Below are 12,726 nucleotides of genomic sequence, written 5' to 3'. Positions count from 1 at the left end.
AAAAAGCCGCACATTTGAACCGGAAGTGAGTAATAGGAAGTAGACTACGGAAGACAATACGGTTACATCCAAGCGTGGGTTCCGAGGGTTCGGAATCCTCTGTGCAAACCGGTGTCAGGCGGCAAGGAAGGGGTCCCGAAGCAAATGGCTTTCCCTGAGCCGAAACCACGGGGCCCGGAGCTGCCGCAAAAACGGGTGAAGACGCTGGACTGCGGGCAGGGGGCAGTGCGAGCTGTACGATTTAATGGTGAGCTCCCTCTTCATTCCGGGTCCTCCTATCTTCTGAGGTCCGAAGCCCTATAACCCCTTCCTGGTGTTCCCCAGTGGATGGCAATTACTGTTTGACGTGCGGCAGCGACAAGACCCTGAAGCTGTGGAATCCGTTGCGAGGGACGCTACTGCGGACGTACAGTGGCCACGGCTACGAGGTGCTGGACGCGGCCGGGTGAGCCGGGGGCCAGGCCGAGATACAGGTGCAGAGATTGGGATCTGAGGTCAGCACTGATCTTCCCTCCTCTGCCCTCCAGCTCCTTTGACAACAGCAGTCTGTGTTCCGGCGGCGGGGACAAGGCGGTGGTGCTGTGGGATGTGGCATCGGGGCAGGTCGTTCGCAAATTCCGGGGCCACGCGGGGGTGAGTACAAACAAAAAGCGGCCTCATTAGAGCGTGGGTGGAGGAGAGAACCCACATTATCGTGTAGGTGGTGACAGGAAACCCTTCCACCCCTACCCATTACAGAGCAAGGCTCCTTTCCCCATGGCCCAGCATGCAGTTTTCCCAAAACCTTTCACCTCCTCTATCTCTAGCCTTTACTTTTTTTTTTTTTTAAGGTTTTATTTATTTATTAGAGAGAGCAGAAGGGGTGGGGCAGAGGGAGAGGGAGAAACAGGCTTCCCGCATAGCAGGGATCCCTATGTGGGGCCCGATCCCAGGACTCTGGGATCATGACCTGAGCTGAAGGCAGACACTTAACCGAATGAGCCACCCAGGCGCCCCTCCTTTGCCCTTGCTTTAACCTGCATCCGGAACCCTGCCTTTATCCCAGTCCTCCAAAGTCCAGCCTCCTCTGAGTGGCAATCCCTGTTTCTCAGAAGGTGAACACGGTCCAGTTTAATGAAGAGGCCACAGTCATCCTGTCTGGTGAGTCTGGAGCCTAGGCAGGGTACTGCCCCTGTGGCCCAAACCCGACCTCACCTTCATGTTGGCCCTTACAGGCTCTATCGATTCCAGCATACGCTGCTGGGACTGCCGATCGCGGAGGCCTGAGCCAGTGCAGAGGCTGGACGAAGCCAGGGATGGCATATCCAGTGTGAAGGTGTCAGACCATGAGGTCCTGGCAGGGTGAGTGGAGCCAGGACCTCACCCCTCCCCCGGTGCCACTGGGGATCACCACTGCCTCGCTACTTAGATTAAAATCTCCTCTTCTCACCTCAGCTTACAAGGCCCTGCACAGTGCTCTCTGCTGATCTGTTAGGTTTTATTCATTCCAGGTCTCATTTTTCTTACTATGCCAAGATGCTCTCACCTCAGGATCTTTGCAATTGCTCTTTCTCTACCTGGACTCCCTTTCTACTTACTCAAAGTGTTTTTGAGCTCTCTGGCATACCACTTTTTTAGTCAGTGAACATACAGCAGTTAATGAAATAGGGAAAAGTCTCTGCCCACATCAAGTTGATGTTCTAGTTGCAAGAGGCAAACAATGAAAATTCCCAAGCAGGGCTGCCCGTTTGTTGCCACAACCCAAAGGAGTGCCATTCCCACTGTGGTGGGGGCGGGGGGGTAAGTTTGGGCTGCCCAGCCTGTTGGCTGGTCCCTTCCCACACATCTTCTCCTGGACCACACGTTTATCTCCTTATCCTTCAGGTCCCAGTTTAGAGGCCACCTCCTTGAGGAGGCCTTCCTAGATTACTCTCAGTCAGCAAGTCTCTATGATGGCAGAAAGTGCTCCTGGCTTTGTCGCAGCCGTGTCCCAAGGACTAGCCCAGAGAGGATGCTCAGTGCATATCAGAAACCAATGGAGTAGGTCCTCATTGGCCCTGGGTGTAAGTCTCAAAGCCAGTGCCTTGGAATTCCACTGAAAAATTCATTTCAATGTTTATTTTCCATGGGTAGCCATAAGTGTGAGCATGACAGCGAAGGGTGCACAGGAAGGGCAAGCCCACCTCCCTCCCCACCCCCCCGCCAGGGTCCTGGCAGGGTCAGGGAGAGTACAGGGACTGGAGCCATGGACCTACTGGCCCCAGTTGATGCTTCAGCTGGATCCATCCTCTTGCAGCTCCGTGGATGGCCGGGTGAGGCGCTATGACCTGAGGATGGGGCAACTCTTCTCAGACTATGTGGGCAGTGAGTGTGGCAGGGCTGTGGGGCGGGCAGGGCAGGTGGGGGGCAGCAAAGGGGGCCCCAGCTTCACCCACCTGCGCGCCCCCCCCCAGGCCCCATCACTTGTACCTGCTTCAGCCGGGACGGGCAGTGCACCCTGGTGTCCAGCCTGGACTCCACGTTGCGGCTTCTAGACAAGGACACAGGGGAGCTGCTGGGCGAGTGAGTCCTTGGGGTGGTGGGGCCCCTCCCCTACCTCTGCTAGGACCCAAGCCCTCCTGATCCCACCCACCCCCAGGTATTCGGGCCATAAGAACCAGGAGTACAAGCTGGACTGCTGCCTGAGCGAGCGTGACACACACGTGGTCAGCTGCTCCGAGGACGGGAAGGTGTACTTCTGGGACCTGGTGGAGGTGAGCCTCCTCACCCCGACTCCTTACCAGGCTGCCTGCTCTGTCTCAGGCAACTCCCTAGCAACTCCCACACCTGCACAAAGGGATGCTATTAGAGCTGGGGGCTTGGAAGAGTGAGTGAGAAAACAAAGCAGGAAGGGCATTCCTGGCAAAGGGAACAGTGTGTGCTAAGGCTTGGAGGTGTGGCACACTTGGGTCAGGGGACAGAAGGACTGTGGGATGGCAGCAGCAACAGGGCCACACTAAGCAAGCCCAGCCGACCATAGGGACTGACCCTGGGGGAGTGGGGCCGACAGCCACATCTGACCCCAGCTGAGATGGGGCAGTAGTTCGGAAACCCTGAGCTACCTCTGAGCATCCCCATGGTTTCTAGTCCCAAACCCTGTGAGCCCTGTCCTGCTGTGTCTCGGCCTGGTGGGGAGGTCAGGCTGGGAACAGACTATTAGTCTGGCCTCATGGGGTCAGGGCTGGGGCTTGACCAGGGAAAGTAATGCCCCTAAGAGGATGGAGGAAACTGGGGGAGACTTGAGGGCCCAGCTCTCTCTGGCAACTAAGAATGCGCCATGTTCCGCCTACTTCTCTAGAGTCTGTCAGACTGAAAGTCACTCTCAAGGGGGCAGTGCGTGGAGGGACATTTTTGAAGTGGGAAGAGCAATCGGGGGCAGGCTTGAGGGACCGAATGTGTTGAGCGGTGACTGTAAGCTGATGCACGAAGTGAGCACAGAGGCTGCCCAGTGGGCCCCTGGAGCCCGGACAGCGGCAGGGTGGAGAAGCCGGGAACGGACGGGACAGGATTGGAGCAACGTGGTGGCTGTGAATGCAGATCCGATGTGGTCTAAAGGCTGGGCCAGGAGCACTTGCCGACAGATAAACGGGGTGGGAAGCGTGAAAGAGGAAGACTTCCAAGATGTTCAGCCTTAGCCACACGTGCTCCAAAGGATGGAGCAACTCAGGGCTTCATTTTGGGGCAGCTGAGGTTTGCAGTGCCTGGGAAGCCATTAGAGGCGGGTGGCTGAAGGTCAGCAGAGAGGGACGCACGGATACCCACTGCCCGCCCCTTCCCTCCACAGGGTGCCCTGGCACTGGCCCTGCCCGTGGGTCCAGGTGTGGTGCAGTCACTGGCCTTCCACCCCACGGAGCCCTGCCTGCTGACCGCTGTGGGGGGCAGTGTCCAGTGCTGGCGGGAGGAGGCTTATGAGGCTGAGGGTGGCACCAGCTGAAGGTGGGGACCCACTGCCGCCAAGGACACGGACACAGACTCAGCAGGATCACGGAGACCATTTATTCTAGACACGAGGCTGATCGAGGAGGGAGGGAGGGGTTGGGTGTGCAAGCTAATAAATAGAGGCGAGGGGGGACTTCCCTGGAACCGGTAGCCACTCAGTCGTCATTCTTCTCAGGCACAAAGGCATCTCTCCTCTGGGCAAAGGTTTCAGCCACAAGCAGGGGGAAGACAAGGGAGGCGTCAGCATAGACCTGCAGACGGGACCTGGGTGAACTACAGGGCCTGTGGCTGCGCTCTGGGAGACTCTGCGCCCCAGCCAGCTGACCAGCCCTCACCTTGACAGGCTGGGCGTCCACCCGGATCTTGCCCCAAGACACCGCTTCGTCCGGCCTGGCGCCAGAGTCCGAGCCATCAAACTCCTGGGCCGTGTTGATGTAGACAGAGTAGTCGGCCCCATTCCGCTGTGGGGAGGGGCAGGGTGAGCTGGTCAGCCAGTCACTGCACATGGGGGTCGGCGCTGGCTGCAGAGGCTGAGGGCTGCGTCCTGCATGCCGGGAGCCCGTAGTGGCCCCTCCACAGGAAGGGCCCCACATCAGTGCGTGAGCAGAGTGCGAGGTTGGGGGTTGGTAGGGTTGATGGGCAGAGCTGCCCCAAACCCACCAACTAGGGAGCAACAACTCTCCCACAGCTACTCAGCAGGGGCTGCCACCACATACAAAGACTCCCACCCTGGTCTGGCCCCATCATTCCTCCCGGACCAGCCATTTGTTCAGAGAGGGCGCCTGTGAGCACGCAAGTGGCCGCCCTGGAAGCCTGGCTCCAGCTGCTGGTCGCCTCCCGCTCCCCTTCACCGGCTTGCTAACTGTCCCTGGACTTCATTCAGGCACCTCAGAGCCTTTGCACTGGCCGTTTCCTCTGCTCACCCGGCTGTCTTTCCCAGAACCTTGTTTCTCTTGCCATCATGTCATCCGTTTTTTCCCACAGCAGTTAACTGCCACGTGACCTGCATGTCACTTGTTCGCTGCCTGTCTCCCTGACTAGAACATCAGTCTAGGAGGACAGGGATCCTGGCCTGTCTAGTCCACAGTTGTCTCCCTGGCACATGGCATAGGCCTAGCGCACATACCACCCTCACTAGGGACCAGGTACTCTGTCCCCACTCACCATGAGGTTGGCGTTGGCAATATGATGCTTGACCAAACCCCCGCCCAGGATGATCATGCCAGTGCTCTTGGCAAAGATGGCCTGTGTGTTGATGAGCCGCAGGTCTGGGAGAAGAGTGCTGGGGTCAGGCTACGGACCCAGCCAGCCCTCCTCCCCTGCTCTGTGGCCCCAGCACCTCACCCTCGACGATGTCCAGGACCAGGCCGGGGTTCTTGTAGGAATGGAAGAAGATCATGTCACCCAGGGAGCCGTCAGTGAGCGCTGGGCTCAACACAGGGATGTTGTTCTGGGGGACAGCAAGACAAGAGTGACTGGAGCTCAGAGCCCAGTGGGGGCAGGCTGGTCCCCATCCCAGCGGCATCCCCTCCTCTGCCTGATTCTGGGCAGAGTGCTTACGTTGTCTGGGCCTCAGTTTCCTCAACTGTAAAATGGAGACAGCAACAGCACCGCCCTCACAGATGAAGAAGCATATGTGATGAAACCAGACAGAACACAAAGGATCGTGTAGCTCTCACTACTCTGACCACTGGACCTCCGCACTGGAGGAGCATGGGACCCGTGGCACCCCCCCAACTGATCCCAGGTGGTCTAGGAGTAGAGCCAGGATACCAAGGTCACACTCAGCGGCTGTGGAGCCTCAGACAAATTACCTAACCTCTGTGTCGGGTTCCTCACCTAAGAGTGGAAATGATGACTTGGTTCTCCAGGGGGCGATGAAGGTGAAACAAGCTAATATGTGCCAAGGCCTGGTATCCGTGCCCCACCCAGCCCCTCACCTTCTGGGCCCAGTAATACACTGATTCTGGGTTGTTGATCTCCTTGCCCAGGCGGGCAATCATCTTGGAAGGTGTCCACTTCACACCCTAGGAGGAGACATTGGACTTCAGCCTGCAGTGCCTCCCGACTCCTACCACGCTGGCCCCCAGGTCGCTCCTGCCCCACCTCCGTGTTCTGCTCCAGCACCATCTGGTCCAGAATGGGCATCAACCAGTCCTCAAACTTGCAGTAATTGTCATTGGGCACCAGTAAGTTTCCAATCCTGTGAAAATGAGGCACGTGGGCATCAGGCCCCAGGACCCTCCGCCCACCTCCTTTGCCCAGCACCACTCAGGGCCCCCAACCTGTTGATCCCGTTCTCACGCAGCTCCTTCCCCCTGAGACTGAAATCGCCCAGGTACGTGGGTGCCAGGCACTTGATAAAATCTTCCTCCACACCGCCAGCTGTGGTCACTAAGACGTCCACCTGCGGCCACAAGTCAGTGAGGTTAGCCCAGGAAGAAGGGCCCTGCCCTCATCCCAGGTAGGGCTCCTAACTCCCAACACTAACCCAGTGACCCTTGGAGAAAGCTCTACTGCAAAACAAAAGTAGATCGTGTCCCTCTGCTTAAAATGACCCTGTCTAGGGGGGTGGGGGGATGGGTTAGCCTGGTGATCAGTATTAAAGAGGGCACGTTCTGCATGGAGCACTGGGTGTTATGCACAGACAATGAATCATGGAACACTACATCTAAAACTAATGATGTAATGTGTGGTGATTAACATAACAATAAAAAATTAAAAAAAAAACCTGACCCTGTCTCCCTGTGTCATTTAAATGACCAATAATTTTATTGCCCCCATAAGACCTAGAGAGGCCAAGACCACAACCACACCAGGTCCCCACCATGTTGTGCTGCACGAGGTAACGGATGGTCTCACGGATGCCTGAACTGATGAGATTGGATGTGTAGCCCAGAAAGATGGTGCAGCCAGTAAGTGGGCGGTGGCTCTTGGTCAGGTCTGCATGGTGGTCTTCATCCTGCGACAGCGGTTCTAGTTTCTTCTCTATCTAGGTGTTAAGGGCAGGGTCAAGTTACCCTCTGGCCCCCAAGCCCTAGCCCCTACCACTTCTACCTGGAATACATGGGGCCAGGGAACGAACGCCCCCTGTGCAGGCTCTGACCCCCAACCACAGCCCAAATCTCAGGGCACACGCTCAGGTTTTACCCCCTTTCAAGGAATCGGAGAGCACGACCTTTGTAGGCCCGGTCCCCTTCCCCATCCGAGCCTGACTTAGGTTCCTCAACCGCACCGTTCAGAACACTTTCACTCGTTACCTACGACCCGCCTCCTATCTAGAATCAGTCCCAACTTCATCCTGATTGTAGGATGTTTTGGGGATGAGGGGACGACGTCCTCTCCCCAGCACAGAAACTGCCGCCCAGAATGGGCCCGGCCTCTCTCCACCTATTGGACCGCCCAACACAGGACGCTCCTCCTTCACAAGGGAGCCCCGCCCCCTCCAAGTACTGCATTCCCGCTACCCTAGGCCACACCCCCTCAATCCAGGAAGTTCCGCCCCGGGCTTCACCATGGCGTTGACTTGCTGCACTGCGCGCCCGAAGTTGGTGGCCTGGAAGCCAGTGGTGCCGAAGGCCTCCAGTAGCGCACGGTAGTCCACGCCGCGGTTGAAGTCGTAGCCTCGGACTTGGGAGCTCTCGGAGGGCAGCGCCGAGCTGTGCTTCAGCACAGCGGCCAGCGCCGCCGCGGGTGCCTTCCCCTCCGGAGGACCCTCCATGTTCCAGCGGCCGCACTCCCAGATCACAGCCGCCCCAGGCCAGGCGTCCAGCGGCCTCCAAACGCACTAAGCCTCGGCACGCGCTTCTGTACGACAGTGCAGGAAGTAGGGCTCGGGAAAACCTGCAGGAGGGGACGGGAAGTTGCTTCGTCACATGACCCTCTTTCATTCCCATAATCCAGGGCGCGGCCATGTTTGCGCGCGCGTTCCGTAATACGGAAGCCGCGAGGAGCCGTTATTCCCTGTCTCGTCTTGACAAGCCTGAGATGAATGAAGATTCCTACTTTCACTGCCGCCTGCTGGAGACCCACCGCGTTGCGCGGCGCTTTCCTATTCGTTTCTGTCCCTTTGGGGAAGGAGGAGGATGGCTTCCTAGACGTCGCCCTTGGACAGGATTCGAGTCATCAGGAAATGTCAGATAGTTTCTGCCCCTGAGCGTCTCTCGTCAAATGGTTTAGTGATCGCTGTCCGTACCTCGCAGGTCTCCAGAGCCTCCTCCACATGCTGCGTAACCCTCTGGTCTTCCCCGGGCTGTTGCAGCTGTCACTTCTTCTGGGAAGCCTTCCTTGACCTTCCTCTGGGTAAGGGACCTCCCCTGGGACCCAAGGCTGACCTCTCTCTCCCTCCAGCAAGACTGTGAGACCCTCGAAGGTGGGGTCTGTATCTCATGAGTCCTCCTAGCCCTGCACAGGGTCTGGTCTGGGGGAATTTTTTAACCAGGTATTCTACCATTTATGGAGTCTATACTGTACGTTGGGCTCTGTGTTTGGCGCTTCAGATTTATCGGTGAAGGAGATGCAGACCCTGCCCTCCTGGAGTCCACAGTTTGGGGAGCTAGAAAGCTAACAACGATAGTGGTAAGTGCTATTGAGGATTCAAAAATGATGATGTGTCTTTGAGGTAGGGGTGGATGGAGGGGGAGGTGGCCTTATTTGCAGGGACAGGTGGTTGGGGAAGGACACCAAGGAGGGGACATTTGAGCCAAGGCCAGAAAGCCAAGAAAGGCCCCATTTGTGAAAATTTGGGGAGGCCATTCCCCACCATTGGGAAAGAGAACTGCCAGTGCAAAGGTCCTGAGGCCAGAGATTAGCCCACTTGATTGGAGGAAGAGAACATCCTTCTTGACATCTTTGACAGTCCCCACTTGGATCTCAAGCTCACCACCTCAGTTCCCACTCCTCCTAATCCTGATCTCCCTGCGGTCTTCCACATCTCATCAAAGAGCCCTCCGCTCAGCAAATAAGCCCTCGGTGCACCTAGTAGGCTCAACACTGGAGAATTGAGCTTGATGTCTCCCTTTCTCTCACACCCACACCCATCCCTCAGCACCTCTAACAAGTTCTACCCACAAAATAGGTCCCAAATCCAGGTGCCTTTTTTTATTGATAGAATTTGACATATATTAGTTTCAGGTGTACAACATCATGATTGGGTATCTATCCAGGTGCTTCTCTCCATTCTCACAGCCTCCACACTGGGCTACCTTCCCTCCAGTCCCATCTCCCATCTGTGGCCAGAGAGCTCATGAAACAGAAGCCAGATAAATCATTCCTTTTTCAAACTCTCTTACGGTGGCTTCTCCCTAGGAGTAAAATCCTGTCCCACCACTTGCCCTCACTTCCTCCTCTCCGGTTACACCAGCCTCCTCCCTGTCCTAGAACTCACCAAGCTCGTTTCCTGACCAAGGGACAATGCCCCCACTGCTCCCGCTGCCTGAAAGACCCTCTTCTCCTCCGAGTCTCTAAATATTACCTCGTCCAAGAGGCCTGCTCTGACCACCCGATTCCACCCTTACTTTGCTTGTCATTGTCTCTCAAAGCACTTAATACATTTTGTTTGCTGTTGCCTGTCCCTCCCTGATGAGAACGGCAGCTCCATGTGGGCAGGATTGTCTGGTTTCACTGCTGTTTCTCTTACTCTGTGCAGTGATCACATACTGTGATCTCAGCAAATACACTGAATGGATGAATGAACCCACACAAGGGCATCAGGGTGATCCATCAGGAATGAAGGAAGGAAAGAGGTGGATAAATGAATTCAGGGGCTCCTGGCTGGCTCAATCGGTGGTGCTTGTGATTCTTGATCTCGGGGTTGTGAGTTTGAGCCCCACGTTGGGTGTAGAGATTACTTAAAGATAAAATCTGTTAAAAAAAAAAAAAAAGTGAATTCAGAGCAGGTAGAAGGTGCCAGAGCAGACAGTAGTAAGGAAGATGGGTTTATTCTAAGAGGCTGGGAAACCATTGGAGAGTTTTAAGATTTTTTATTTATTTGTCAGAGAGAGAGAGAGCACAAGCAGAGGGGAGCGGTAGGCAGAGGGCTCCCTGCTGAACAAGGAGCTGGATGCAGGACTTGATCCCAGGACCCTGGGGTCATGACCTGAGCCAAAGGCAGACACTTAACCAACTGAGTCACCCAGGCATCCCAACCATTAGAGAGGCTTTTGTTTTTGTTTTTTTTAAGATTTTATTTATTTGACAGAGAGAGACACAGCAAGAGAGGGAACACAAGCAGGGGGAGTGGGAGAGGGAGAAGCAGGCTTCCCGCCGAGCAGGGAGCCTGATGCGGGGCTCGATCCCAGGACCCTGGGATCATGACCTGAGCTGAAGGCGGACGCTTAACGACTGAGCCACCCAGGTGCCCCCCAACCATTAGAGAGTTTTTAAAAAGGAATGAGAGACTCTGATTTTTTCCCCAATTTTTAAAAAAGCTTTTATTTTTAATCTCTACACCCAACGTGGGGCTCAAACTCACAACCCTGAGATCAAGAGTAGCACGCTCCACTGACTAAAGCAGTCAGGCACCCCACCAATTTTTTATTGTGGTAAAACATATATAAAATTTATTATCATAATTTTAAAGTATACAGTTCTATGGCATTAAGCACATTCGCATTGTTGTACCATCCATCTCTAAAATGTTTTCATCATCCCAAAATGAAACTCTGTCCCCATTAAACATTAATTCCCCGTCCCCCTCCCCCAGCCCCTGCCACCCACCATCTACTTTCTGTCTCTGGATTTGACTCCCCTAGGGACCTCACATAGACGGGATCATACATTATCGGTCATTTTGTGACTGGCTTATTTCATTTAACATACGTCCTCAAGGTTTATCCATGTTGCAGTGTGATTTATTTTTTACCAGACCCCACTGGCTGCCTTGAGGAGAATGGGGGCAGTGGGGAAGGGCAGAGCAGGGAAGATGAGGGCAGAGACGCCTGCGCTGGTCCAGGCCAGCAGAGATGGGAGCAGGACCTGGGACATGCCAACAGACATGGAGAGAAGTGACCAGACTGAGAACCTAATTTGAAGTTGACCTGATGGCTCCTGAGGAAGGATCAGATGTGGTGACACCAGAAAGAGAGGATCGAAGGAGTTGAAGATTTGGGCCAGGGAATTTGAGTGGATGGTGGTGAATTGGGGGGTAGAAGGTCTGGGAGAAGATAATCCCGAGTCCAGCTTTGGCCGAGCTAGGCGAGAGACCCCTGAGATCCCAGGATGACAGACTGAGGAGGCAGGAGGCTCTTCGGGTGGATCTGAAATCAGGGAAGGCTCGGGGACGGGGACAGAGGGAGCCATCAGCATAAGCAAGTGGATGGAGTTATCTGTGGATAAGATCCTGCGTGGTGAGTATAGACAGAGGGGAGAGGCAGGGCTGCCCCTGAGCCAAGGTACACTCTGGACGTGGTTGGGGGCAGAGGCCGGCAAAGGAGGAGTGTTGGGGGCCACTGGCAGAGGATCAAGCAGGTCAGTGAGAGGCCAGGGCCCCTCCGCTCGCCCAGCCAAGGTGACATGTGACACCAGGGCAGCCACTGGGCCCCCTGGGGCAGGGACCCCCTTAGCTGAGGCAGCTGCTGCTGCTGGTGACATTTCACTCCATGAGTGTCCTGGCTTCAAAGTCTCTGCAGGGGTGGGGGAGGGAACGGAGCGGGGCTGGAGAGGCCAGGCTGGCAGGGGAGGGAGCCAGGGCCAGGCTGCTGGAGGACTAGCAGTCGGGCATCAGCCGGAGGGAGGCCTCAGCTGAAGTATGTGATCCTGACGGGTCGAGGTCCCGCCACCCCCGTCCCACAGTCCCCAGGGGGGGACACAGGAGGCAGTTAGGGGACTCTCGGGTAGCCGTACGGCTAGGGGTCGGGAATGGAGCCCACTGCCTGTGACCCTGCTCACTTCCCTGCAGATGTCCAGCAAGGGGGCCACCGGCAGCGACATCGGACAGGCCCGCCGGGCCGTGGAGCAACTGCGGATGGAGGCGGGCATCGAGCGTGTGAAGGTGAGGGCCAGGGTGGCACGGGCGTGTCTGGGCGAGGGGGCAGGCGGCCAGCCCTGGCCTGGCTGACCAGGCCGGCCTGCAGGTGTCCAAGGCGGCTGCCGACCTGCTGCAGTTCTGCACGGAGCAGGCCAAGAGCGACCCCTTCCTTGTGGGCATCCCAGCGGCTGCCAACCCCTTCAAGGAGAAGAAGCCCTGCGCCATCCTGTGACCTCCAAGGCCCCGACCGCCCAGGAGGCCTCAATAAAAATGAAGTGAAGGATCCTCAGGACGTGGCTTGGTCAGGCTTCAGCGGGGGCAGAGGGGGCCTGCCCCCCGTCCCCCACCGACTCTAGGGTCCTGGCCCCAGCAGCACACACATCCTGCACCCCCGGATGCATGAGCACGCACCTCCCCGCCCCCGTGGGGTAGCCTTAGCAGATCCCCTTGCCCACTGCACAGACACACCCAGGGTCAGAGCCCCAGTCTACGTGCCAACACGCATCACACATGCCTTCCTGTGTCACACACGCGCACACACACAGGTGTGCCATTATACAAACGTGTGCACATCCTCAAGAGCCTCCTCCTTCCTCGCACACAGCCACGTCCAGCAGCACAAAGGTACACACAGGGTTACCACACGGCACGCACAGCCAGACCCGCCTCCCCAGCGACACACACACACGTGGTCGTGAGCGCAGGAAGGCTTGCGCTCGAGCAGGTACACTCACACCTCGACATAAAATGGCATCTCACAGACTCACACGCCCCGTGCCTCCCAGTCCCAAGCAAGCACAGGC

At 56.6% G+C, this 12,726-nt stretch overlaps 3 protein-coding genes across 9 annotated transcripts; 2 read left to right on the top strand and 1 right to left on the bottom strand.

Annotated features, from left to right (window-relative positions):
• The first annotated feature begins 112 nt into the window (after window positions 1-112).
• WDR83 (WD repeat domain 83) lies at window positions 113-3,952 on the top strand. Of its 2 annotated transcripts, XM_045862940.3 has the most exons (9): window positions 113-247; window positions 325-445; window positions 528-633; window positions 1,092-1,140; window positions 1,215-1,341; window positions 2,276-2,343; window positions 2,433-2,541; window positions 2,618-2,732; window positions 3,803-3,952. In XM_045862940.3, the coding sequence occupies exons 1-9, from the start codon at window positions 145-147 to the stop codon at window positions 3,950-3,952; spliced, it is 948 nt and encodes a 315-aa protein (XP_045718896.1). In that variant the 5' UTR covers window positions 113-144. The 2 variants fall into 2 exon arrangements, with proteins under 2 accessions (XP_045718896.1, XP_064426438.1); XM_064570368.1 differs by lacking the exons at window positions 2,276-2,343; window positions 2,433-2,541.
• A 47-nt stretch (window positions 3,953-3,999) lies between these two features.
• On the bottom strand, window positions 4,000-9,780 carry DHPS (deoxyhypusine synthase). Of its 5 annotated transcripts, XM_054504901.2 has the most exons (10): window positions 9,596-9,780; window positions 7,472-7,800; window positions 6,785-6,945; window positions 6,243-6,364; window positions 6,064-6,160; window positions 5,898-5,984; window positions 5,302-5,407; window positions 5,122-5,225; window positions 4,293-4,418; window positions 4,000-4,208 (listed from the first exon to the last, which is right to left on the bottom strand). In XM_054504901.2, exons 1-10 carry the CDS (start codon window positions 9,664-9,666, stop codon window positions 4,113-4,115), a joined length of 1,299 nt encoding a protein of 432 aa, XP_054360876.2. In that variant the 5' UTR covers window positions 9,667-9,780; the 3' UTR covers window positions 4,000-4,112. The 5 variants fall into 5 exon arrangements, with proteins under 5 accessions (XP_054360876.2, XP_064426393.1, XP_045718895.1 ...); XM_064570323.1 differs by lacking the exon at window positions 9,596-9,780 and having other exon boundaries at window positions 4,293-4,347; window positions 5,100-5,225; window positions 6,785-6,949; window positions 7,472-7,678; XM_045862939.3 differs by lacking the exon at window positions 9,596-9,780 and having other exon boundaries at window positions 6,785-6,949; window positions 7,472-7,678.
• GNG14 (G protein subunit gamma 14) lies at window positions 7,864-12,208 on the top strand. Of its 2 annotated transcripts, XM_064570410.1 has the most exons (4): window positions 7,864-8,259; window positions 8,457-8,535; window positions 11,855-11,947; window positions 12,030-12,208. In XM_064570410.1, exons 3-4 carry the CDS (start codon window positions 11,855-11,857, stop codon window positions 12,153-12,155), a joined length of 219 nt encoding a protein of 72 aa, XP_064426480.1. In that variant the 5' UTR covers window positions 7,864-8,259; window positions 8,457-8,535; the 3' UTR covers window positions 12,156-12,208. The 2 variants fall into 2 exon arrangements, with proteins under 2 accessions (XP_064426480.1, XP_054360877.1); XM_054504902.1 differs by lacking the exon at window positions 8,457-8,535.
• The last annotated feature ends 518 nt before the right edge of the window (window positions 12,209-12,726 follow it).

Source organism: Mirounga angustirostris, unplaced genomic scaffold (genome assembly GCF_029215605.1).
Source record: "Mirounga angustirostris isolate CCGP_5_RB_7025 unplaced genomic scaffold, mMirAng1.0.hap1 SCAF_1, whole genome shotgun sequence".
Lineage (NCBI taxonomy): Eukaryota > Metazoa > Chordata > Mammalia > Carnivora > Phocidae > Mirounga > Mirounga angustirostris.
The sequence above is the reverse complement of the archived record's forward strand: the minus strand, read 5'-3'. Positions and strand labels throughout refer to the sequence as shown.